Source organism: Chamaea fasciata, unplaced genomic scaffold (assembly GCF_029207755.1).
Source record: "Chamaea fasciata isolate MVZ Bird 193981 ecotype frontalis unplaced genomic scaffold, bChaFas1.0.hap1 SCAF_1, whole genome shotgun sequence".
Classification (NCBI taxonomy): domain Eukaryota; kingdom Metazoa; phylum Chordata; class Aves; order Passeriformes; family Sylviidae; genus Chamaea; species Chamaea fasciata.
The window spans coordinates 86812249-86837081 of NW_027094086.1; the positions used below are offsets into that span (position 1 = coordinate 86812249).

The following is a 24833-nucleotide window of genomic DNA, read 5'->3' on the forward strand; positions in this document are numbered from 1 at the left end:
TGCTTTTTAAAAAAGTTTTTATTTAGAAAAACTCTCAGTGTAAACAATTGTTCCACTTTGATTTTATACAAGAAACTCATGAGATTGTGCTTCACTAGAAAGTTGTTAAAAACATAATAAAGGCTTCCTGAAAGGCAGAAGTACACATGTTGATCCAATACATCTGCCAGTACAACACTTAGTTTTCACTGTGGCTTCTTCACCTTCACACATTTTCAGATTGAACAGAATCAAAAGTTCTGGACAGACAGTGAAGTGAAGAACCAGGAGTAATTCAATGGTTTAAAAGTTCATTGATGTTTTGCCTTTTTTTTTTTTTTTTTAAATAAAAAAGAAAAGCAACCCAACTTACTCCATATGATGGACAGAACCCAGCATCTTGACAGATTAGTCAAATTAGCCTGTAGCAATCCTCATTCCATGAGTTTCTGTGCACATGAGACAGCAGAATTCAGTCCTTGGTTTGCTGTTGCCTTTGTATCGTGACAGTTTCTGCAATGTAAATTCTTTGGCTTTCAGTTAAGTCTAACAGGGAACATCTTATGCACCAAAGAATAGATTCATATTATAATTCAAGGCACCACAAAGTGTGTGGTCCTAGCATTCAAACTTAGCAATGCTTACAGGTTGGAAAAACGTTAAGGCTCAAGAAGAGGGGGGAACTATTTTACACTACTGCAGAAGAGCTGAATGGAAAAAAAAATTATACATTGTACTACTTGTTCTCTAGGTACTCTTGACTAAGGAGCAGGTCAGCACAATAGCTGGATTCAGGTGGGGGTAGGAAACAGGTTGTCAGCTCTGGAGTCTAACTGATCATTTACCATTAAGGGAGCAGTTATAACAGCACCTATTTTTTCACTCTGGCTCTAGAGAAGTAGAGCATAGTTGTGACTCTGAAGCTGGATGGCAGCAGCCTATGGAAATCCACCTGACACATGTACATTATGGCATCAGTAATGTTCAGGCACATGTTACAGTACCATCACTTTCATTATGGCTAGACCTCCCATGCTGAGAGGATTAACAGGAAACAACCAGCTCATGGTGGCCTGGTATCTTCCAAAGGTGTGTGTGTTTTCAACCTTTCAGCAGCTATATTAAGAGAAATAGGGATTAAGTACAATTCTAGAGGCAAAAGTGACTCAACACAGCTGTAGCTTTTGCCTTTCTAGTAATGGTAAGCAGTTTGTAAGGATTGCTTTTTAACCAGATCTAACCTGAAGACAAAAATATTCTACTGCTGCCCTTCAACTGGTTTTCTTAATGTATTTTGGTCTCAAAGGAAACCATTTACACTTCATTGCGGGAATGCAGAAATGCAGTGCAACTACCAATGCTGAAAATACTCTTGATTTGCACAGTAACTACTTGTTAGCTTTCCTTCACACACACAGAGGCATGTCTCTAACACACACACAAGGGGAAGATACCAAAGTTTAGTACATTCAATTTCCTGGAAACCAAGAAACAAAAAAAGCCCCACCCCCCCCAAATACACTATTTGAAAATGAGCAAAGATAGAAATCCCTCAGCTACTGTACAGAGACAGCCAGGGACTGAGCATCCAGACTTTTATTACAATTCATCCCTTGCCTGACGCAAGACAAAACTATGAAGTGATTCAAGGTCTCTCGTTCCGTTGTGTTCACTGACTTTCTTTCCACCTCGGAAAAGCAGAAGTGTAGGATAACCACGTACCTTCAAAAGACACACAAGAAAAGAAACTTGCTCTTAATGTTCAAATTTGTATCCCTCCCTCATATTTACCTGATTCTCAAAAGCCATCAAACCCCTCTAAAACAGCCATTTTAATTTAAAGAAACCAAACCTACAGCAGAACTTTCAATGCCAACCTGCAATTTCTGAACATTAAGAGAATGGGGTAATACATGTTCCTCTAGGCTCTTGGAATAGCAGCTCCAGTTCTGTCTTCAGCTGTCTGCCTAGCAGCTCTGAAAGACATTTTTTGTCTAGGCATTGGATACCACAAGTCTGCCCTAGTGCTTTCAGAGAGAGACGTTTCCTAAAGCAGGGACTTCTTCAGCTTTGTCCAATAATGAGAATGACCAAGTGTGACCAAACAGTTCAGGAAGGAAACAGTGTCACCAGGTGCCTCTCTTTGGCTAACAGAGACCACAGCTGTACTGTCAGCAGGCACCTGGAGTGCAGCAGCCAGTTGGGTTGCACACTGGAGCCTCCAACATCTGGTACACTGTCCCCTGTATACTGTCCCCTTCATCTCAGAACTTGCACACTTACAGAAAATCTGTTGCAGACGTTACGTTCCACAGTGCAATCCACTTCCGCTATTTTGACATCAGTCAAACCTGGAAATTGCTCCTTGGCAAGGTTCTCCCAGGTTGGAGCCAAGTTCTTACAGTGACCACACCTAGAAACAAAGGAGGGAGATTTGTTTAGCAGATACACTTTTCCACTTTATCTCTACTGTCTTGCTGCAATTGCTGTAAGTTTAACTAGCAGCCTTTCCTATCCCCTACTGATTTGGCCCTCCAACTCCCTTGCACTACTATGTCAGTAAATGAGCTAAGAAAACAAGTGATTTTATTTAAGTTAAGCACTGAAATACTTTTTGGCCTTTGTTAGTCTTGCCTAGAATGGTATTCTAGATGTCGGTACATTAACATTGTACCCCACAGAGGAATATGAAGCCAAATAAAGACAAGCACAGAGAATATTTAGCTGGAAAAAAAAAAAGATCTCTTGGAAACAAAAGTGCTTTTAGGAAGACGCAGAATGTCTGTAGTACGAATTAATTTTTCAGGTAGCATATGTCAATTATGCTAAAACTACATAGCCCAAGATTAATTAGTTAAATGAGATTTTAATTTCCCTATTAAATTTCTTCCAGTTCCTAATGGCTTCCTTGACCAATGCATAGTAAAGCATTCATTTTGTTTATATTTTGAACTCGGCTTAGCCAAGTTCCTAATGTGAACTTCTTACTGCCTTCAAGAAGAATTCCCAAAGCACTTTAGACTTTAAAGCTGCATTGCTCGTTCTGTTCTAACTCAGCTGCACCTTAATTGGGTTATTAAAACAGACCCATAGTTGCCTTGAGGCTGGATCAGGGCATTTACAAAAATAATGAAAGATGTCTCAGCAGAAGTTTTCTTAATGCAAGCCAGTGTATATTTAAACCACCTTGTTAATACAGAATGACAGTATAAAAGCACTTCTGACCACGCACAAAAACTACTAGAACAGGATGATTTTGTGCTTACGATGCAAATTAACATTAATATTTATCCAAAACTAACTGAAGGGCAGAACTAGAAAGCAACATAAGAGCGTTTGCTGAGTCCTACATAAGTTAATCCACTTGGAAGAGAATATGGTCATTTATATGCAGAGCACTACAGGTAGTCACAAGCCTGACTTTCAGAGCCAAAACTAGGATACGAGCTACATAAATATAGGAAGCATTTTCCTAAATGGTGACTTTCTGAGCATTGCAGCCAGGCAGCACACATTGGTGACCCTACATCCTGAAACTGCTGTTTCTCAGCCTGCCATCCAACACTGATCCTATCTGTGAGATCCTGCAGCATCCCATGAAAATCTCATGAGACAGGGACATGGTATTGTTAATAAAAGATAATCAAAAAGGGAGCATTTCTTGAACTCAGACTCTCCCAGAAAAAGTTGCTCCAGGTTATGAACTAGTACATATGCCAACAAACCCTGGGTTCAGAAATCAGACTGGAAGCTGCTCTTGAGCACAGGTGTGAACTGAATTTCCCGCCAGTTCTGCAAGTGCGGCAGAAGCAGCACAGGCACAGACACAATCTCAATCCCTCCCAGAGTACAGAGGGGATAAAGGAAAGAGCAGTAAACAACGAGGGGTGTGTGTGCTATGGGCAGGGTATTTCTTAACCCAGTGGTGGCAGACACTTGCTCACATGCAAAAGCAGATCTTACAGATGGAAGAGAGCATAGAAGTGGTTCTTAAGCAGCAAAGGGTGACACCACTGGAAAAGCCTGCAGCATTGAGCTGAAGTGAAATGAAATGTTCCCAGGTAATTCTTGCCTACATTAAGAAACACATTCATGCCTACTGTCAAAGTTAAACTGCAGTATTTTGAGATGCCTAAGCACATCTAAATCTGGGTTGCACTTGCTCGTGTTGCTTTGTAACGGGGCCTTTGGTAACCCAAATGAAGGATCTTTTTATATTTTATACACTGTGTTAATGGAATGCTAGTGATTAAATCAGAGATGTGTTATCTTTCACACAGTGAAATACAGCTTAATTTAATCTCTCCTCCTATACTAGGCTTCCTGCTGTTGGCTAAAAGACCAGCAATAAATGAGCAAGATGGCATACAAATTTCATTCCACAGAGGCACAAGTAAGATGAATTCTATAAACCAGAGAGAGAACTGTGAAACTTTCTTTTTCTCTCAGAAAGGGAACAGTAAGAAAAAGGGGGAAAATACCTGTTCTACAAGTTTGTAATACTGAGGACTTAACCCAGCTGGGGTCCCAGGCTCTGCTGGATATAGCAGGAATGGCAGATGCCAGACATTACTTTCATTTCCCCCTCCAATGCCTTCCATCGGGTAGCTACACCTACACCATCTGCACTGGGCACTTCTGCCTTGGGTCCCTCTAAGAACACACTGCATGAACATACACTCTTAAGAACATCTTAAAATTGTCACTTGTGCAAATTAGTTTTTTGACAGTTATTTGAAGAGTAACAGGCAATTAATTATCCATAGCTCAATAGTCCGTATCAAAACTCAGGTGTTCGAATGAGGCTTTCAAGTGAGGCTGGAGAGTGCCCTAAAGGCCAGCATCCTCTCCTTTCTCAGCACTGAGATATGGTGATATGCTCCCATCATCTTACCCTAACCCAGGGATAGGAGCATGCTGCACCTTCAAAGAAAGCTTCACTCTCCCTGTTACCCCAGCAGCACCTGGAGGCTGCCAGGGTAAGTTTCTGTGTCAGCCTTTCCACAGAGAGGCAGCTCAAGGGAGCTAAACAAGACTGAGCTTTTTTTTTTTTTTTTTACTGCAACTCTTGCCAACACACACATTCTTCAGCTAATTCACAGTTTAGATGGAGACAACAAATACAGTACTACCGCTCAAAGGCCTGCAGCAACTAATGCACCCACAGCTTAGGCCAGCAATAATCCTGAACAGCAGCAGCTGCAAACTTCTTACCATGGAGCGTAGAATTTAATAAAGGTGATACCCCTAGCAATGGTTGCATCAAAGTCTTTTTCAGAGAGAGAGAGCACTGCAGCCTGTCCCCAGAAAAAAAAAAAAAAAACAGAGAAAAAAAGTCAAAACTTTTTGTATATACAACATCAGCCTACTGAGCTTTTACCTCCCTAAAAGGGAAACTGAAATTGGAAAAGATAATATTGTTAGTAATATAAACAAGAGTAGCAGCAGCAGACCTGCCTTTTACTTCTCAGCTACTTTCCTAGAGAGATGCAGGGAAAAGCATATTTTACAGGGAATTTCATCCATAACTAGAGAAACAAAGCTTTCCTACTTTCAAAGGATTTGCCTGTATCCAAACTTGCAGTAATTGTAAAAAACCCCCTTAATTTTAATAGACTATGTTTCAAGGAACACCACTTAGAAGAGCTGGCTTCAAGCAGGTAATGGCCATCTGAGATGTTAATGAGGTATTCAAGGCACTCAAGAGCTGTTCTCTCTGGTTTTTCTTTCCCTGCATTGCATGCACAGAAAAAACTGTTACTAGAAACACAGATTTGCCTGTCAAGAGGACATCACAACACCACACTTGCATGGGTGCCAGGAAAAGTTTCTACTCCTGATAATATCAGGAGCAAGGGAATGATGGGAGGAAAGGACATTGCTTACAGTCTCATATGAGAGCATGGAGCTGAAACTTCATTTTTTGCATGAGACCGTTAAGGGTGGGAGGGATTATAAACAAATAAATGTACCTCATGCCTATAAAAGCTTCAAAATCAAATGAATGCAGAAGAAAAACAAGATCACAGCTGACAGTATTATCAATTCTATTTTAACCCCAGTAAGTTTTGTGAAACTAAAAATTTGAAAATCCAGATTATCCAGTACCTTTAAACATTTCTGTAAATAACTGTTCGTTCATGGAACTATTTCATTAAGATGAAGTGTTATTACCTCTAAATAATTATTCAGAAATTAGAAATTATTCTTTTATATCTTCTAATTATTAAATAATCAGAAATAACTAAATGAAGGAAAAAGTAAGCACTATGCTGCTACTCTGATTTTCCTAAATGGGTATCTGAAACCGATGTTCCAAACATAATATACATTTTAAGATACAAAATTTGAAAACCTGATTAGTAACGATTTCCCCATGATATGCACAGTAAAATGAATTTTAATGATCTGTAGATTACTATCAGAATAGCAATGTGAACTATATAGCCACAAAAATAAATTTAATATAATATATATCTCAATTTTAGCTTTGTGTCTCAAAAAAAGACATCTAACGCAATCACATAATCTGAGCATCAGTTGGTCACACTGCCTTCATTCACCTGGATCATTTTTTGAATTTTAGCCATGTCTGGCAGTGGAGAAGTCTCATGGATGTCAAAGTACAGCTTCTGTACAAGGGCTGGCAAGTACTTGGGCTTTATAAGACATGGGGACTCAACACTGGGATACACATTTGAAGTAGGAACTCATTGCTTTTGCTGCCTGTGGTACCAGCTGTGGTCAACTGATGGCAAATGCAGTCAGTGTTTGCTGGCTACAGGGGGCTGGCCCCTTGTTTCAAAATCCATGAAAACAGAGAGTCAAGGGGTCTGAAGATAAAAGTTGTAAGGACAAGTTGAGTCCTACACTATGTCTACTATTATTTGACAAAAAATCCCCCAACAATCCTTTCCTCCTTGTGTGTGTGCTGGTGAATGCAAGACAGAAGTGGGAATTTGTGTCACATGTGGTTTGTGTTATTTCTATAAAAATAGAAAGACAACTAATTACTTTCGGCATTGTACCAACACCAGCTCATTGGGATCTTCCAAATATGAGGTCAATTAAAAAAAATAAAAAAAATTGAAGAGTATGACAATTGTAAATCTATGTGGTCTGTAATGTTTGGCAAGCGACTTTATGCAATGCTGCTGGAAAAATCAGCTGGGAAAGGTAATACTCTCCTTTAAGAAGCTGCATACAAATTGTATTCATATTAATAATATTGTTGCCTAATTGCTTAAGTTCATTCTATATCACAAGGGAGTGTAAATCCCTGTCCCTTATTTTATAGGTAGAAAATATGTTCTGCACATTTCATGAAAAATTATGCTTGAAATCTATCCCTAATTTTATAGGTAGAAAGTATGTTCTGCACATTTCATGAAAAATTATGTTTGAAATCTATCCCTAATTTTTCAGCCTCACCATTTTTTCATTCATTGCCAAGAAAAATGCCAGATGAAATGCCAAAGGAATTAGAAAAGACAGAAAACTATATGACATGAACTACAACTGTGCAAAGGTTATTTCTGCCAACTTCTTCACAACATAAGCCTGTAGCTCCTACAACCAAGATTAAAATAAGTCTCCAAACCCCAAGGAGTTTTCTTGTCACAGGGCATGTTACCTTACCATATTGGTACTGGTCTTCATAATCTTTGTTGATTGTTTCTGCAGATAGATTTCTAAGTATAGAACCCTGCCTTTTTTGTCTTTTTGAGGCTTAGCAGTGTGCACCATCCTCTCGGCTTCAGGTGATAATCTTGCAAGAAATGTTCGTCTCTATAGTGGTGAAATATGCTGTCATACAGACCCAGGTGCCAGCAGTTCCATGGGCTAAAAAGACATTCATGCCTGCATCTAAATAACTTATTGCAACCATAAAATAGGGATCAGATTTATTTTCCTTCTCCAATTCATCATGTTAATAAAAGTATCTCTAGGATTTATGAGCTGATTCCACTCATTAATTACTCAAAAAAAAAATAACCAGGGAAGAATTTGGTACAGTTTACATCCAGAAATTGTCAAGCTATCAGAGAGAGAGAAACACATGGAAGACTCAGACAGGCTGCTAGAAAAGTCTGAACACCTTACACTGCTGCAGAGTGCAGGAGCACTTACCTCAGCATGGGTGGGCTCTGCAGGTGGCTGTAGGGCTTCAACAGGTTTATCTGCTGGTGGCTCTTTTCCAGAGCTCTGTAGTTGAGAATCCACGTATTCTTTTAAGGAATCAAAATCCCTCTTCCCTTTGTACTGGTCACCCTACAATTAGCAAAAAGTTTGTGCAACATTCTATATGTAGTTGACATAGCAAAGAAATACTAGCAAAACATAAGATTGCCAAGTGTAAGACTATAAATAATAAATACGATTATCTAGTTCTTCAACTTCTCTATGACATTCCATTCAGTCTACATCTTCAGCTTTTGCCACAGATTCTTCAGTACCCAAAGGGAACAATCTAAAATTTCCTTGAAAAGAAAGGTATTTTAGAAACGTAGGAGCGAATTTTTGAAATTTTGCCACTTTGACCTCCTGGTCTCACCCTAGTCAGCTTTTTCAAAGTTTTTTTTTTTTTTTTAATCTAACTCTACTACAAGGGACAATAAAATACCCATTGTGGTTTGGGTGTGGTCTCTGTTATCCTGTGAGCTGTACATAGTGCTTTGACAGGGCTGAAAACCTTAACTTGCATGTTTCTGGACTACACAGTCACTCCTCTGGCCTACACACTTGCCACAACTCCTTGGAAAACCTAAATAGTAAGGCAATGCACTCTGGGCACCCAAGTTCACTTGGGAGCAGGAGACAACAGCAGTCTGCTGCAGGGCAGACATTTCCAATGGCACCACTCTCACAAAAGTCTAATCTTATTTTATAACCTGTACATAAGGCAGTCAGCCAGCCAGACCTTTGAGAGGCCACAGTTCACCTTGGATGCTTCCCCATATTTCAGGTACTTCCCAAATCTAGGGAACAAGGCAATCAAGAGATTGTCAGAACAAGAAATCAGAGCACTTTTGAGCAGCTTCTTTCTTTCTTCTCTCAAATCTACTGTCGGCCCTCTCCAGTCTGGCTCTTGCATGATTGCCCTCAGATTGCCTCAGTCTGTGAAAATTAGTACTAATTTTCCTGTTCAGAAGAGAGATCATATCTTTGAGGCATTACATATCCATTTTGGATAAAATTCTTAAGACATGGTCCCATGTGGTGTGGGCTGCACGATTAATCTCCTCTTGCAGACAAAAAAGACTCTTTAAGAAACATACATTAGAAAGAAAAACAGACATCTCTTCAACCTTCCTTTATCATTGGAACTCTTTCTACACATTTTCCTTCTTTTGCAATTGATAATGTTTCCTGTAACTACTGCCCCTTTCCTGGCACTGGGTGTTAATCCCTAAGAAGCAAGAAGCCTGTACCTGTTTGTTCGTACCCGTGTCAGCAGGGCAGGGTCAGGGTTTCTCCCAGGGCATCTGCTGCACCTCACCAACAGCAGTGGTGTGATGCCAGACTTCAGTCATGGCAAAGGGGATGAAGGTATTACAGACAAGGCTGGATGACTAAATCAGTTCTCCTTCCCCTAACTGATCAGTATCATAGCTGCCAGAGAGTTTCAGGAATTCCTGGGACAGATTACTGGAAAATTGTTGAGGTTGTTCTGTGCTTTTTAAAGTATGTTGTATCAGCCCATGGAGGAACATGTGATTTTGGTGGCAGTATTCCACCAAGGAATGCCACACTGCCAGTGGGGAAAGACAGTTTGATGTCAACTGAAACACATTGTTCAGATTAATGGCTGAGGTTCAGCTTTACCAAGTACAACAGCAGTGACTTTTTTTTCTTTCACTGCACTCTTAATTCAAATAACTCCAAGGAACACAAACTTCAATTAGTACAACATTTAAACTAAAGTTTAACTAACTGAAAACCTCTAGCCTTGGACATGCCACCATGCTTGATTTGAGCACTCTCTCAGCTTCCAGTCCTGCTGCTGTCATGTGCCTTGAGAGTTCACAAGACAGCTGCACACTAATGTGAATCTGGTTGGGATTCAAAAACACTGGGGCTGCTTCATTTAAATTCCCTAGTGTCTGATTTTATAGGGATGCTTACACCAAACCCCATATGCACTGCTATGTGCTTATGGCCAGTTCCTCTTTAGAGTGACAGAAAATTGCCGCAAGCAACGGCCACTAAACTGTCTCAAGTAGCAAAACTTAATGTTCCTGATACTGTAAATGTTCAAAAAGGAAAGCAAGATGAATGGGAGAAAACTCCCTCTTCCTTCCCCCTGCCCAGAACTTAGCAGGTAAGAGCTAGAAGTGTAGACCTGGGTTTCTCTTGCAGGCGTGTTTTTAATATCCATTGAATATATTTAACTAATCTTGAAATTGCGAAATATATTATATATAACACTACAATTTATAATATGTTTATTTACTGCTGTTCATGCATGTGGCATTTATAAATATTTTATCTGCCCATAATTTCAGAATATTTTACTTCTCTGAACTGCTGTGAGGAAAAATGTCAATTGGGTCCACAAGATTCTCACTCTCAGTGTCATGTGAAATGTTCAGGTTTACATAAGAAGGAAAATTTGCATCTCTAGACAGCACTCAGCAGATGGGCACCACTTATAGATGAGAATCTTCTGATACACACCGTGAAAATTACATCCTTTATAATTAATATTTCTATTTCAGTTGTGGTTTTGTGTTCCATATGAAGTAAAATACTAATATATAGTATTAGTATACTAATACTCTATACGCTAATATATAGTTATTAGTATACTTAATTATATTAGTACTATACTAATACTAATATATAGTATTGGTATAGTACTAATAATTTACTAATATAAAGTAAACCCAGAATTCTCTCACACAGCAGCATAACTGGAGATACTGCTTACAGATTTATGAACATTACATCAGTTCTTTGCAAAACACAGAGAACAAAAATCTTTAAATTTTATCTGTGGATAAAGTCTACCTCTTCTAGTACCCAAATGAACCTTCAACACCTTTTCCTCTCACAAGCAGACTTTTGTATATGTCCACTTGATTTGTTTTTCCAGAATGTAAGCACAGTCCAAATATTATTTAGACAAAAATGGTGTGATCATTTGCTGAACTTGCAGACTCACCTTTTCACCATTCCTAAACCAGAGGAGTGTGGGATAACCACGAACTTGGGTTTCAGAGCAGACTTCATAATGCTGGGTACAGTCGACCTACATTTTGGGAATAAAACCCAAAATTATTCAGTGCCTAAAATAAACATACAACAAGCATCACAGCCTCCCTTGTTTAAAAGCTCAGAAAAATACAGGAACAAGCAGTACAAGGCTTGGCAAAACTCAGTACCAAGTACTGTCTTGAGAATGACTATGTCTGCCTTCCAACGAGTGTTTTGGTTGTATAATTGGGAGGCTCTGTGTGTATTTGATTTTTTTTTTTTTTTAAGGACAGACTGGGGAGGGAGGTATGGCTAGAAGGAAGAAGTAGCAGTTACATAGAACAATGAAGACATAATTAAATATTTCAATTAAAAAGTACTTGATATTCTCAGCTAATAAAAATCAGTGCATGGACAATGAGACACAAAATGCTAATGTGAGAGAGCTTTAAAGTGAAGACGTACTGGCTCACCCATTTTTTAGAAGACTACTCTTTAAAGACTTCAGAAGGCATGTCAACAGCTAGCAAGTGATCTGTATTCCAAGGGAAGCTCCAAGTGCATAGCAACATTCAATTCTAATACGTCACAAACCAGTCTGTAAAGTTACTAGTTTATAAGGTTTTCACTGAAGATAAATTCTAAAAACTAGACAGGGTTAAGACACTATTCCCCCAGATTAGATGAAGGTCATGGTTCAACCTTCTTAGAAACAGTTGTGTTTCCTGTTTACTTACAGGCTTAAAATCTTAGCCAAGGCATGATTCAAGAGATATTTCACAAGCCATATAGTTACATAAAACTGTCTAGGCATCAAGACAAGGCTTAGTGGAGGTATTAAATAGCAACTCTCAGTAATATGAACTGCAAACACCACAGACAACTGATCAGAACAGAAATTTTTGAAATTTATTTATTTTTCTCTGGGTACCAGAGAATGGTAACTTCATCAAGATACTTAAGCAATGATTTCATAAGGAAACAAACTAGGATATCAAAAAGTACAGAATGCTTCAAAGGGGAAAAAGCTTCTGACATTTCATTCTCAGAGGGAATCTAACTTTATATCCACCAGGTCTGAAAACCTATCTATGTTTGTGTGTCTTCTCTGAAGTTCAACTGTGCTTATAAAGATATATGTATGCCTCCTCTAAAGTTCAACTCTGTTGGCCTGTGCTGTACATGTACAGCATACCTGAATTAACAGATTTTCAAAAGCATTAAAAAAAAAAAAGTCAAGCTCATCCCTCCTGCTACAGCTGAAAGTGCTGTGAAGGCAGAGGCAGGGCAGACAGCAGAGGGAGAGTCCCTCTGCAGGACTGACAACACTGCTGCCATGCTATGTTTCACATCAGCGGAATCCCTGTGAAAGTTTAGGGACATGGAAGTTGAGCCTGGTCTGATTTCCACTGTTGGCAGATACAGAGGAATTCCTATCATGAGCCACCTGGACTTAGGTATGGGTCAGCAAATAAAGCCAGTAACTGCAATTGCCAGACCACCTCCATACCTCTGCACAGAAGTCACTCCACGTACAAGTAACAAGCTCCCATGGTAAATACACCACAGAACCTGGTTATCAACCCTAAGGGAAATAGTAAAGCAGGACAAGATATCAATTTTTAAGGTGTAAGACCCCCTGAAACCTTCTAAATGTTTTATGGGGAAAAAGAGGAAAAAACTAAAACCAACAAAGAAATAACTCATCATAAATACCCAGTAGGGCTAAAGCTTGCTTAGGAATCCAGTGCCGCAAAGAAAAAATTAGAAGTCACTTTCCCGCTCAAAATAAATACTGAAGTCTATCAAGTTCTGACAAAACAAATGAATAATAAAAAAATAACTCTCAAAATATTACTCCCTGCATCTTAAGTATCAGACTTAAGAGATGCAGGGAGTAGTATTTTCTCTGCATTTCAGACCAGCTCTCTGAAATGCAGAGAGGCAGCTTTGTTTGCCACAAGGCTTTGCTTAAAATGGGGGAGGTCCTGTTAACTGTGGATGTGTGAGGAAAAAAAAAAAGACCATCTCAAAATCAAAATACAAACTATGACTATAAAAGGATTTAAGAGGTGACAAATGAAACAATTGTTATTTGCAAAACATAGCACAAAAGGCACGATTCTTGGCTGAAACATACATTGACACAAACCATATTTTTCAGACTAAGAGTGGTTCACCTACCTTACCAATCTTAACAGTTTCTGAATGCTCAAAGGCTTGAGCCAGCTGTTCCCAGGTTGGGGCCAAAGCCTTGCAGTGACCACACCAAGGGGCAAAGAACTTGATGAAGTGATTACCTTTTAAGTAAAAAGAAATAATAAAAAAAAAAAAAAAAAGAAAAAAATATTTAGCTCATTTGGAATGAACTTGGCTGAAATTAAAGCCTAGGTACTAATCTCAGGCTGCAAATTTATCATGGTATTTCCTGAGTTAAAGATAGGAAACACTGTGAATCAAAGGCCAGGACAAAATACTTCAGCAATTAGGTTTTCAATACTGTATGCAGTCCCACAGCATTGCCAAATTTCCTGAAAATCCAAATAGCTTCACAATCACAAGCCAACAAGTGAGGTATTAAAACTGATATTTTAACCTAACCATTTACCTTAGTGTTTAATTCTACCCTGTCAATCAGTTGCCCTGTTACAGAGTAGAAAGAACTACCAAGGAATATATGTTGATAACAGCATAAGTTGAAATATTAAACTTCAACTTCATGCAATGGTGTTTCCTAAGAAATGCTTAAGCCCATGAATAACTGAAAAATGTTGTTCTGTTTTCCATTCTTCTTTTTCTGCCCTGGTCTTTGAATTTTCATGTCAGCTACTCAGAAATTTCTGCTTTTAGTAGATGTTTGTGCTATTTTATGCAGAGGAGAGTCTCTGTGCTATCTCCTACTAATATTTAGTTTAAAAGTATATATTACTGATTGCAAAGTACCAGAATATGCAATTTCTTTCAATTAAGATTAAGTAATTCAAATTGCTGCACATTTTTGCACACATCAAGGCAAGTCTCTGTTGAATGAAATAAAAATTAACAATTAAAATAAGGGAAAAAATTAATTTGCAGGAAACACCAGCAACTGGAGGAAAGCTCTTTTTAGCAGAATTATTCATAATCCTTTGAAGACTGCTTTGGGGCTCATATTACTTGAATTTTTTTCTAGTTTGAAGGCTTGTCCACAAAGGAAGGTCAGAGGAAAGGCATACAAAATAACCAGGAAACAAACTGCAGTAATAGTGTTCTGTATCTTGACTGATCTGCATGTGGAAGACTTTCAAACTGATTGACATGCTCTGTTGTTGGTCAAGTAAACCACAAAATTATATTTCCCACGAATTAATAAGAACACTAGTCATAATCAGATATTCTTTACCATGGACTCTGATATACTCTCCTCAACAGAAAAAATATAATTTATTTTTCTATAAAATTTAAGAGCAGCAAAAAGGTAAAAGGAGGCTATTTATGAACAGAAGTCAACCTTGGTGGTATAACTGCTAAGCCTCATGTTAAATTTAAGCACTGAACTTCTCATAACTGAACAGAGGATAACAGTTTTACATATGATCATAAACCTGTTCAACCATCAGATTTGACCATGAGAACGTCTCCTCTATGAAGGCAAATGGATACATAATAAAACCACTAAAACATTTACAATGCACTGAACTTTACAGTCTGAAAAGGTAGTTAAATTGACAAATGCTTAGCATATCGCTGATGGCTTAGAGGAAAATTAATTGAGAATTTTGATTGAATTCCACATTAAACCAGACATGCTGGGAAATTTTAAGTTAGCTGCACAAAATGCTGTTTTACACATGAAAATATTTCTAATCAGCTAATGGTTACTTTGAGAAGTTCTGGTTTGACCTCCCTAGTGATATCACATGGGCAAACATTTAATTTAATCCAGCCTTTCTTTTTCAGATAACAGATGGAGAAAGTAGGATCCTCTGTTGTCATGCCAGCCCAAAGTCTGTATTCTAAGATTTTGCTCATTGTCTAAAAAAACCATCATGTGAGGGGTGAAATTTCCCATATTAGGTATCCCTCCTGGCATTAATCTTTAAGCTTCCAGACAAAATATTTTTTAAAGTAGCTGAACAGACAAAGTGTTTTGCCTGCATTAAATTCTGGAGGAAGGAAGCTAAACAATATCAAATAAAGGGCCAGCCTGGAGTGGGATGGGGGCTGGAAGGAGGAAGCCGGTGGATTATACTTATCCAGAATAACAGTCTGGGAGGAAGAACAAGCCAGCACCTAGGGAGGAGGAAATGGGACTTGCAAAAACAAAGTGGCAAGGCTCTGACTGAGCAAGCAACTCAGGAAAAGAGACAGTTTAGTTGAGCAAGCCCCACTAGCTTTTCCCTGGGGTTAGGAGCCATAATTTTACTTCTGAGTGCTGTACTTCAACTTTCTCATAGTCTGCAATATGTAATTTAACCAGTGCATTTTTACATAGTTTGCAGTTTCATCTTCTTTCACTAGGTATTACCGGAAAATAAAAGCGGGAAGGAGGTACCCTGAAAACTAACATTTCTGGTGCAGACTTTCCACTACTCATGTCTCTGTAACCTAGTTTCTCTTCTTTGGAAAAAACAGTTACCTTCTGCTACGTGCATCTTGAAATTGTCTGCTGAGAGTTCATACATTCCCTGCTTAGGTTCAGGGGCTTTTGGTGGTTCCACATCAGATTCTGGGTCCTACTCATGAGAAAAAAAACACTTTTATTACTCTTCTACAGCAAATACACAACATTTATTTCCTGTGTCACACCATTCTGTGATAGTGCCATAGACTCTGAAATTTTAAATTCTTAAAGCAATGTCCTTATTTAGCTTGATTTAGGTACCTAATGCTTCCTAAAAATCAACTGCTTGAAAGCAAAAGGTGAAAAGGACTGACACATAAAAGAGAGTTACCAGAGCCTGTGGAATACCAGTCTTCCACTGTGCTGTAGTACAGTCACAGGGCACAGTAATTGCTGCAGCATTCACTGGATCACCATATATTAACACACTTAAATTATATAACAGTGCCTCCAGAGCATCACACATCAGCCGCAACTGCCATCACACCCATTTCAGTGGCCTCTGGGCTACTTTAAATTAGAGCAAAAGCTATTTTCTGCTCCCCTGGTGTCAGAGGGAATGCTGTCTACCTAACAGCTCCATGAAGACAGCAACAATGGAAATAGAGCAAACACTCAATATATATTAACTTGTAAGAAATTCATGAGTATTTCAGCAGAAGCAAGTGAATGCTTTCTACACTCTAACCCTAGAGCTGAAGAGAATTTTTAAGGAACTTCAAAGTGTATTTCTTAAAATAATTTAGCATTTAATGTTCAATTAGTAAAAAATACCAGGTGTGTTTAAATGTAATCACATTCTAACTGTGGTTCAGCAATCACTAAAGCTTTCTCTTGATTAGAAACAGCAATCAGAAATTAAATTTTAGGCAAGGCTTAGCTCCCGTATGTGAATGATACCCCTAAACTTAAGGATTTTCCTAGTGATGGTATTAGCTTATCTTATTTAACTGATCATTCTAAACCTTTTCTTTAGGCCACAATATTATCAGAAAGTAACTCACCTAAAGATGGCATCCATGTTCTAAGAGGTAATTAAGCCCAAATCAAATGCCATTTATAATGTATTAGAGCTAAATTGCTTTTCTTACTCTAGAAACATTACGGCCTACAGGTGTCAAATGAATTGACAGCAAGGAATGTACCTTAAAATGTCAAATGTATAAGCATTAAAACTGCATTGTGTGCTGTAATTTTAAAAGCAGGAAACAGAGAGCAGGTCACAGGACGACAGTTTTAATTACTACTCTGACTTACATGTAAGCTGTTTCAGACTGATACTGCAACCTGACTTTTATTCTCAGAAGCAGTTTTCCTCCTGAAAACTGAAACCTATCTTAAAGAAATGATAGATAAGTAAGCCTGCAGAAAAGAGTATTTCCTTTTCACTTACAGATGGTTCCTCATTTAATTTCTCCAACATCCAGTTTTCCAGTGCCTGGAAGTCCCTAGGGCCTTGGTATTTCAGAGGTTCTTGTCCCGGTTTAAATAGCTTCAGCCTAAAGGGTCAAAATGTAGAGAAGAGTGAGGCAAAAATTTTCACACAGGAAACATTCTCAGAAAGATTACGTGCTTTGCTAATCCATAGCAATGCAGCTCAGGCTGCAGTAACAGATCTCTTGACTATTAACATCAGCACCAGGCACCCCTTTCAGACTGAACTGTCATGGCTAGAACTTAGGACCCTTTTCCATTCCCATGTAAGCTTTAAGGAGATTTTTAAAAGAAAAAATAAAACATACCAAGTTAAAAATCAGCATAGAGTAATATTACTTTGATCAATAGGAAGGAGCAATTTAAAAATTGCAGCATTCAGTTCTATGAATCCTATTTCAGTTTGTCAAAGAGCATCAATTTTGTTTTGTTCACCTCTCTCCATCACCAAAGGAAAAATATCTAGTGTTTATTTTTCCACGAATTTCTTTCTCACCTTTTGTTCCCTGACTGTTGTTATAATGTAGGGCATTTCATGTGGTATTAAACTGATTAAAAACACACTGAGACAATAGGACAAGGAGATAACTGACTGCTTGTAGGCATCCAGACTTCACGATTGTAAAGTTCAATAATCACTATCAAAACTTTTCCATAGACTATGTAAAGCTTCTACTACTAAATCTTAAGTTAAAATTGGAAGTATATTTAACAAAGGTGTGATACTGATTTCTGACCTAGTCTTATTTTTTAAAGTGAATCAGAGTTTCAATACTAATGTCACCTAGACCTCAGTTCCCCTTGTCAAGCTGTCATTTAGTACTGCTTCTTTAGTTTCTTGAAATGTTTTTCTCTCTCTTCTTGTTCCACAGTTGGAAGAAATAAACATATGAAAGTGCTGAAAAAACACATAATGCAAATACATTCAAAAGAGATAGGAGCTCCCACAGTCTTTTCTGTTTAAGGTATTCTTGAATGTTCTTTGTGATGACAGAATGTCAGAATAGTAAGGAAGCAACAGAAATGAAAAAGAAGAACATCTAAAAGACACCTCCTGGCAATACTTTTGAAAAGTAACAGAACAAATTCAGGTAACATCTTAAAAAAAGCTGGCTGCATCTTTACTTTCTGCAAACAAGGCTAAGTTTTCTCTAGTTCAGTTGAGAGAGTATTTATTTTGCAGCACCAAATAATCCTGAGACAATTGTGATATAAAGTGCAGGGACCTGCTCAGCCACTTTTTCTCTGAGGGGATGCAGCCTTTCCTTTAACAGGTGTTTGGAAAAGCAGCATAAGGATCAGCACATCCTGGACTTGTGACAATACCCCCGCCTGAGGAAGCTGTGAAATTTCCCTTGCTGGAGGTTTTTAGAAACAAGCTAGTTCAAAACTGACTCAGATAGGAAGAGAGCTGATACCATGAATTCCCCTTCATTGCTATATTTCTATACCTAGCAGATGGCTGTCTTATTATTTCTAACTTTTCGAACAGATAAAAGCAAGCACTAACTATTCCTATATATTCAATGACCTTAAAGAGGAGTGAGGGGAAAAAACCCTCCAGCAATTACACATCCATTGATTTTTTCCTATTCAAAATCTCTGGCACTCTATTTTAAGAGGAACAGCACCACAATATCATCTATGCAAATATGCAACAACAACGAATGCTCACTTCTGGAGATATGAAAGCAGAACTGTAAGATTCATTCTTTCTCTCTTGGCATCTGTAATGGAAGCAAGACACACACTGCCCTTAAGGACAATTCCTATCTCAACAAGGACTATGCTATTTATAACTCTCAACTTCTACTCCGTCACACTCATCTGCGTCCAAGTGGGTGCAGCCAGGAGCAAATGAAAAGTTCAGGCTGTTGCTGGGCTTGGCAAAAACACCAGACAAAGTGAGCAAAGGGAGGGAAACTGAAAAGTACAGGCTGTGGAAGGGCTACAGATGATTACAATCTCCACTTATCCCCACTAAGATGAGTAATTAATAAAGCAATTGGAAGGATGCTATCCATATTTGCAAGAAGCTTCAAAGGAGACACGAGTGAAAAACAAATCCTTTTGCTCCTTTTCTGGCAATTTAAAAGGGAACACACATCTAACCCAAAGGCACTGACCTCTCATAGATAGTCCAGACCATGTTCTGCCTACCAAAGCTGAGGTAGTAAGACACACATCCTTGATAACAGCATAAACATAGCAACCTTAAAATACTCATATAATAGATCAATATAAGCAAACTTAGCTAGAAAAAAGTCCGCACAATATCACCACCACTATGCTAAGTGATACTATTAATTTATTGCTTTATGAGCACTAAGTTCACTAAAAACCTAAGAGACCAGTGCAATTAAGAAAGCTGCAAGACAAACTTGTGGCAAGTTACTCTTGAAAGCACTGTTAGTAGAAACCAGCTCTGTCATGCATATCACAGCTGCACAATGTACTGTTGCCTCAGAAAGAGGTATTCCCAGACGAAAGAACAGGAAGATTCGGGACTTCAGTTAAACACAGCCATCTTCCAAGACATAAAACAGCTTCTTGAAAGAAAAAAAAAACATAAGAGTACTATGTATCACATGATACTTGGCAATGTGGCATAAAGGCTTAAAATGAATACAGCAGGTTCAAAGGGCTGCAAAGAAACCCAGCAAAAATATAACTTAGAAGTTAGCTTCAAGAAATTGGCAGCAGATCATGGAAAACTAAAACAGAAAAATAGGAGCAGATTTCTTTCTATACTTACGTAGGATATCCTCGCACGCCAAATTCAGAGCACAGTGGAATGTCTACAGTGCAATCCACTTTAACAACGTAGACCTGTGGGTTTTCCATGCTGTTGTACTTATCTCCCAAATCATTCCAAGTTGGCTGGAGGCGCTGACAATGTCCACACCTGTGACAGAAGGAAGAAGGTACTGTTTAATAGCTGCTCACACTTAGAGAGGAAGGAGCCCAAGGAAAAGTCATATGCAGAATGGTCATTTTGATAAATTTTAACAAATTTTTAAATCAAAAGTTAAATCAGTTACATCAGAAATCTTCCATACTCAAGCACTATTATACTAAGCAACAGCAAATGCTATTAAGAACTGTAGCATGCTGCAAACACATCTCATGTAAAAATCATCAAGATTTGAGAACCTCTTTCTTCTCTCCCTTTACAGTACAAACCCTATGAATACCCCCTGAACTTACCACGGCTATTAATCAAAGCACTGTCACTCTTCCAGCTTTCTAGAAAAATCCTGCAAGGTTGCCCAGCTTTTTTTACATTCTAGTATTTAAAAATTCCCTTTTTTAGCAGTAGATAAGAAGATAATAGTTTCTAGCTTTTTTGTAATGCCACTTGCACTTCCATGCTGCAAAGGAACTGTAACACACAAGTCAAGAAACATCACAACCGATTTCACAACACAGTTTCCCAAAATTTTGATGACCCTTGTGGGTCCCTTCCAACTCAAAATATTCTGTGAAAATCCTCCCATCCTATGCTCTGTCTCAGCAGGACACCATCAACTTTTTATATCTGCATACACACAGAAAACTGGCCTCACGCAGTTCCTACAACAGCACCTCCCCAGAAGCAAAAAATAGCTTTCATTCTTCTCACTGCTTTCCCAGTCTTCCAAGTCATTATAGCAATACTCTATTCCTCAAAGCATAACAGAAAGTTTTAAGGAATGGATTTTCATTTCTCTTTAATGGCTGCTTTTGCCAACCCTCCAAGACATCTAAAAAATACAAAGTTGGAATAACAGAAAACATTCTCAGACTGACGGTGTGAAAGTAGTTATTGCTTTGGCATAATCTACAATGTCTACTTAGTAAGTAATAATTAAGCCACCATTAGGACTTCAGAGAACTTTGCTCTGACTTAAAATAGTTTCATTCACACAAATGATTTTGAGTACACTTGTAGAAAAGTTGCACAGATTCACACCTTTTTAGGTATCCTGAAATCATTAAGAGGAAAAAAACAACAAAAAACCTTGAGATTTAAGGTTTTAAAGAGAAAGAATTATCTTTAAGATAAAGAATTTTTTCTGATCTTAATAAGGTCCTGTAACAGTCAGGCACAGTGGATCACACATGCTCCCATGATGTGGCTGGATGCAACCTCACATGTGATCTCATCCTTAATTGTCCTGGTGAAGGGATCCCATGTGTTATTATTAAAATCAAACATTCCTTAAACTTCTGACTGAAGTCCCTCCATAGTCAACTCCTACACAAAGCTTGAATTAAGAGAAGTATTTTAGATACCATGATCCCTTCCCCTAGCGGATGCAGTGATTCAGAACACCAAATGAATATCGGCTGGTGTTAAGAGAACATAGAATGGAAAACTAGGTAAGGGAATCCCAATTAATTAACCTCTGTTTTTAAAGCAAAACAGAGCTGCCTTGTCCCTGCTTAACACTGTGATCTCTGCTATACACACCCCTTCCCTTCCTTCTTTGGATTTTAGAGGCTGAAACTGAGAATAAAGCAGGAAAAATGTTCCTATCTAAATCAGTAATTGACTAGGCAGTCATTCCTGGTTTGGAAAGAAAACAAACAGTATTATGTAGAAGGAAATACATGACAGTCCTGAAAACACTTTTTCTGAAGTTTCCAAAGAAATATATATCAAACCAAGGAGGGTAAAATCAAAGAGCAAGACCTTGCAGTATCTCATGCTTCCCATGCACCTACACAGTCCTTCACAGCTGCTACTCTCCAACACATTAGTGGGGCTGGAGGAGCTGCTGGGGACAGTGGAGACCTGGATGCCAATGATGAGTTCTGCTCTTTTATCCCTACACGGGCTAGAAAGCTGTAAGTATCCACAACTTCCATTGGCAAGCACAAATGATGATCCAAAAGAGACTAACAGACATTTCTGGGGGCCACTACTAGAGCTTGAGCTCTGCAGCCAGAAAGGGCAGCTCCACAGCAAGATACAGCTCAAATCCTTATTCAGTTAAAAACATAGACATGGATAAGGGTATAAGCAGCCCAGGACCAGTCTTGCTCTGCACAAAAGAACTCAACTGAAAGAAGATCCAGTCAAGAGAGTTTGATTCAACAACAACAAACTGGTGATCAATTCTGCTGCAGCTCAGTGGACTTGCCAGGTTTACTAATAAAGAACATATGTTGAAAAAGACCTGTTAGAGTCAAAATAAAGAAGAGAAACTACTCAGTTGAGAGTCCTTCCCGCTAAGGAACCAAGGGAACCTCACTCCTCTGTAGAAATGCAACTGGCACGGCAAACAACTTAAGAATACTTTGTGCCACCAAGAGAGTAACCTGTTCCGTCCCCAAGTGGGACAGCCTTCCGAATAAAAACCTTAGGACATCTGATGGCAAATGACTTGGAATGCTCTCTTCTTGGAGTATCCTGCCATCTTTGAAACAAATGATACATCCTGTGTATCACCACTGCTTCTGAGTGAGGCCCTCAGCAACACTTGTTTCAAGAATCTAGAAGAAAAGGGTGGTGTTGGCTCTAACCCAGCTCTTACTGGTAGCATTGATGATGCAACATTAGCAGCACCCACATAAATCTGAAAGACAATCCCAGCTGAACCTTGGGCTGCTTGCTGTTTGCCTTGGAACTACAGACAACAGCCTGTGGGAAGCAGTAGGAGATTAGCACATCACCTTGGAACTGGGCAAGAGGCTCCAATATAGACTCCAGGACTGTCAGGCTGCCCCCCCGTGACCCCACCCACAATAAAACTACTGGTCTGTGTATAAGCACCTCTCTCAGGCATTTGGATGTTTCCTTTGTTCTGCCCTCCCCTAGGACCTGAAACCTGGCCCTGTTGCTGCCTGTCAGGAGCCAGACATCCAGACTAAGTAAAGGCCCTGAAGCCAAGAACCAGAGAACTGGAGATTTGCTAAGGATGAGGAGAACATCCAGAGAAGCTGCAACAAATCTAGCAAAAAACACAGCTCCTTCACACTTAAGTTGGGCAGAGATCCTCAGCCCTCCCAAGGGCACAGCATGATCCAAGTCTTCAAGGCCAGTGCTCCCTTTGATCTGTACTGAGGATGTGCAGCACATACTGGATCCTGCAACAGTCCTTTTGGCAGAGGGTCTCCTACAAACAGTGTCTTGGGATAAGAGAAAGCTCATCTGGTTTTAGGGATGCCTGTGAAACAGTCAAAGTGTGGACAGACACGGATATCGTCACCTGAGTACAGAAGAGAACACAAGCACTCCTGCTATGCACAGGCATTTCTTAGGCCCCACTGCATTCTCAGGCAAAAGTCCTTCACCAGCAAGTCAGGCGTTCTCCAGTTTTGTGATCTTCAGAGAACAAAGGCATCTGCTCTTTCAAGCTTTCACTGAACATTTTCACATGGCATAAATAAGTCAATGTTAATAACAAAAAAAGTTTTCAAAGGAAACGCTTTCCTGCTACGGGTTTCAAAGACTCTCATATGCCTAAATGGCACCATGTAGCAATGGATAACTTCGGATCAAAACGTAACTTTTGTACATTGTTCCCTTAACTTTATTTTATCTAGATTAAAAAAACCTTGGGAGTAAATCAAAAAGGAAAAAAGAAACCTAGCAACCCTAGCAATAGAACTCCCAATAACATCTACTGGATATCAGTAAGATAAAAAGGGCAGGGGAAGAGGTAAAGAAAAGAGAAGAATACAAACAACCACGAGAAAGACCCAAAGATGAGAAATGGTCCTCTTGACTAGGAATATCCAGTAAAGCACTGTTCCGTCATTCGTCTTAACCATTCTTACGCCAAAAGTACCAGTCCACGACAAAAGCCCGGTGGGTCACTTGTAAACATAAGAACTCTCCAGCTCTCCTACGGATACCTGTGGCCTCGGGGACACAGCACGGTAGTTAACACAGCAAATTTACCCTTAAATTTCGTGACTGCAAAGAGAACATAGATTCTGCAATGAAAGCATCTGCGATCTTGGGCTGGGGCGGGGGGAGGCACAGGGTAAGTAAGTGACGGCGGCCAAGCTGCAGCTGCTCCGGGTCTCTTTGAGCCACGCCGGAGCGACTCCCCCCGCAGCCCCAGCCGGGAGCGGCTCCGGGCGCCGATAGGTTGGACCTGATGATCTCAGAGGTCTTTTCCAACCTAAGTGAGCCCGTGGCTCTGTGGCGGGGGCGGCCGCCGAGGCCCGGGCCAGGCACGCGCGGGGCTCCCGCTCCCCGTCGCAGCCAACCCCGGCCCCCGGGCTGCCTTTCGCCGCCGGTCCCCCCCCAGTCCGGCCCCGCCGCGGCGCTCGGGGCAGCGCGACCCCGCGGCCTCCCCGCCGGCCCGGCCCGGCCCCGCCGCCTCCCGCCGCCACGTCAACGGGGAAGAGGCGGGCGGAGGGCGCGGGCCGGGCCGGGCCGCGCCGCGCTCGGGTACCCACCACGGGGCGAAGAACATGACGAAGTGGGGGGCGGCGGCGGCGCCGTGCCGCAGCATCTCGGCGCTGTAGAGGTGCCGCCCGTGCGGGTCCCCCGCCGCCGCCGGCCCCGGCTCCGGCTCAGCCCGCGCCGGGCGGCCGCAGAGCACGGGGCCGAGCACGGCCAGGGACAGGACGCGCCACCACGCCGGGCCGGAGCGGAGCGCAGCCATGGCAGCGCCGGAGAGCG

General features: G+C 40.0%; 1 protein-coding gene across 1 annotated transcript; it reads right to left on the minus strand.

The window, feature by feature from the left end:
- On the minus strand, positions 1–24833 carry TXNDC5 (thioredoxin domain containing 5). The gene is made up of 10 exons (XM_066187855.1): positions 24608–24833; positions 19968–20117; positions 17172–17277; positions 15794–15890; positions 13360–13475; positions 11144–11230; positions 8110–8250; positions 5194–5276; positions 2263–2392; positions 1–1701 (listed from the first exon to the last, which is right to left on the minus strand). The coding sequence occupies exons 1-10, from the start codon at positions 24814–24816 to the stop codon at positions 1579–1581; spliced, it is 1242 nt and encodes a 413-aa protein (XP_066043952.1). The 5' UTR covers positions 24817–24833; the 3' UTR covers positions 1–1578.

Coding starts and splice junctions, on each gene's coding strand:
- TXNDC5 (XM_066187855.1), bottom strand. CDS start 24,816: ATGGCTGCGCTCCGCTCCGGCCCGGCGTGGTGGCGCGTCCTGTCCCTG. Junction 17,278..19,967: donor GGCGTGCGAGGATATCCTAC/GTAAGTATAGAA, acceptor TTGACCCTTTAG/GCTGAAGCTATTTAAACCGG. Junction 8,251..11,143: donor GGTTTAGGAATGGTGAAAAG/GTGAGTCTGCAA, acceptor TGCTAATTGTAG/GGTGACCAGTACAAAGGGAA.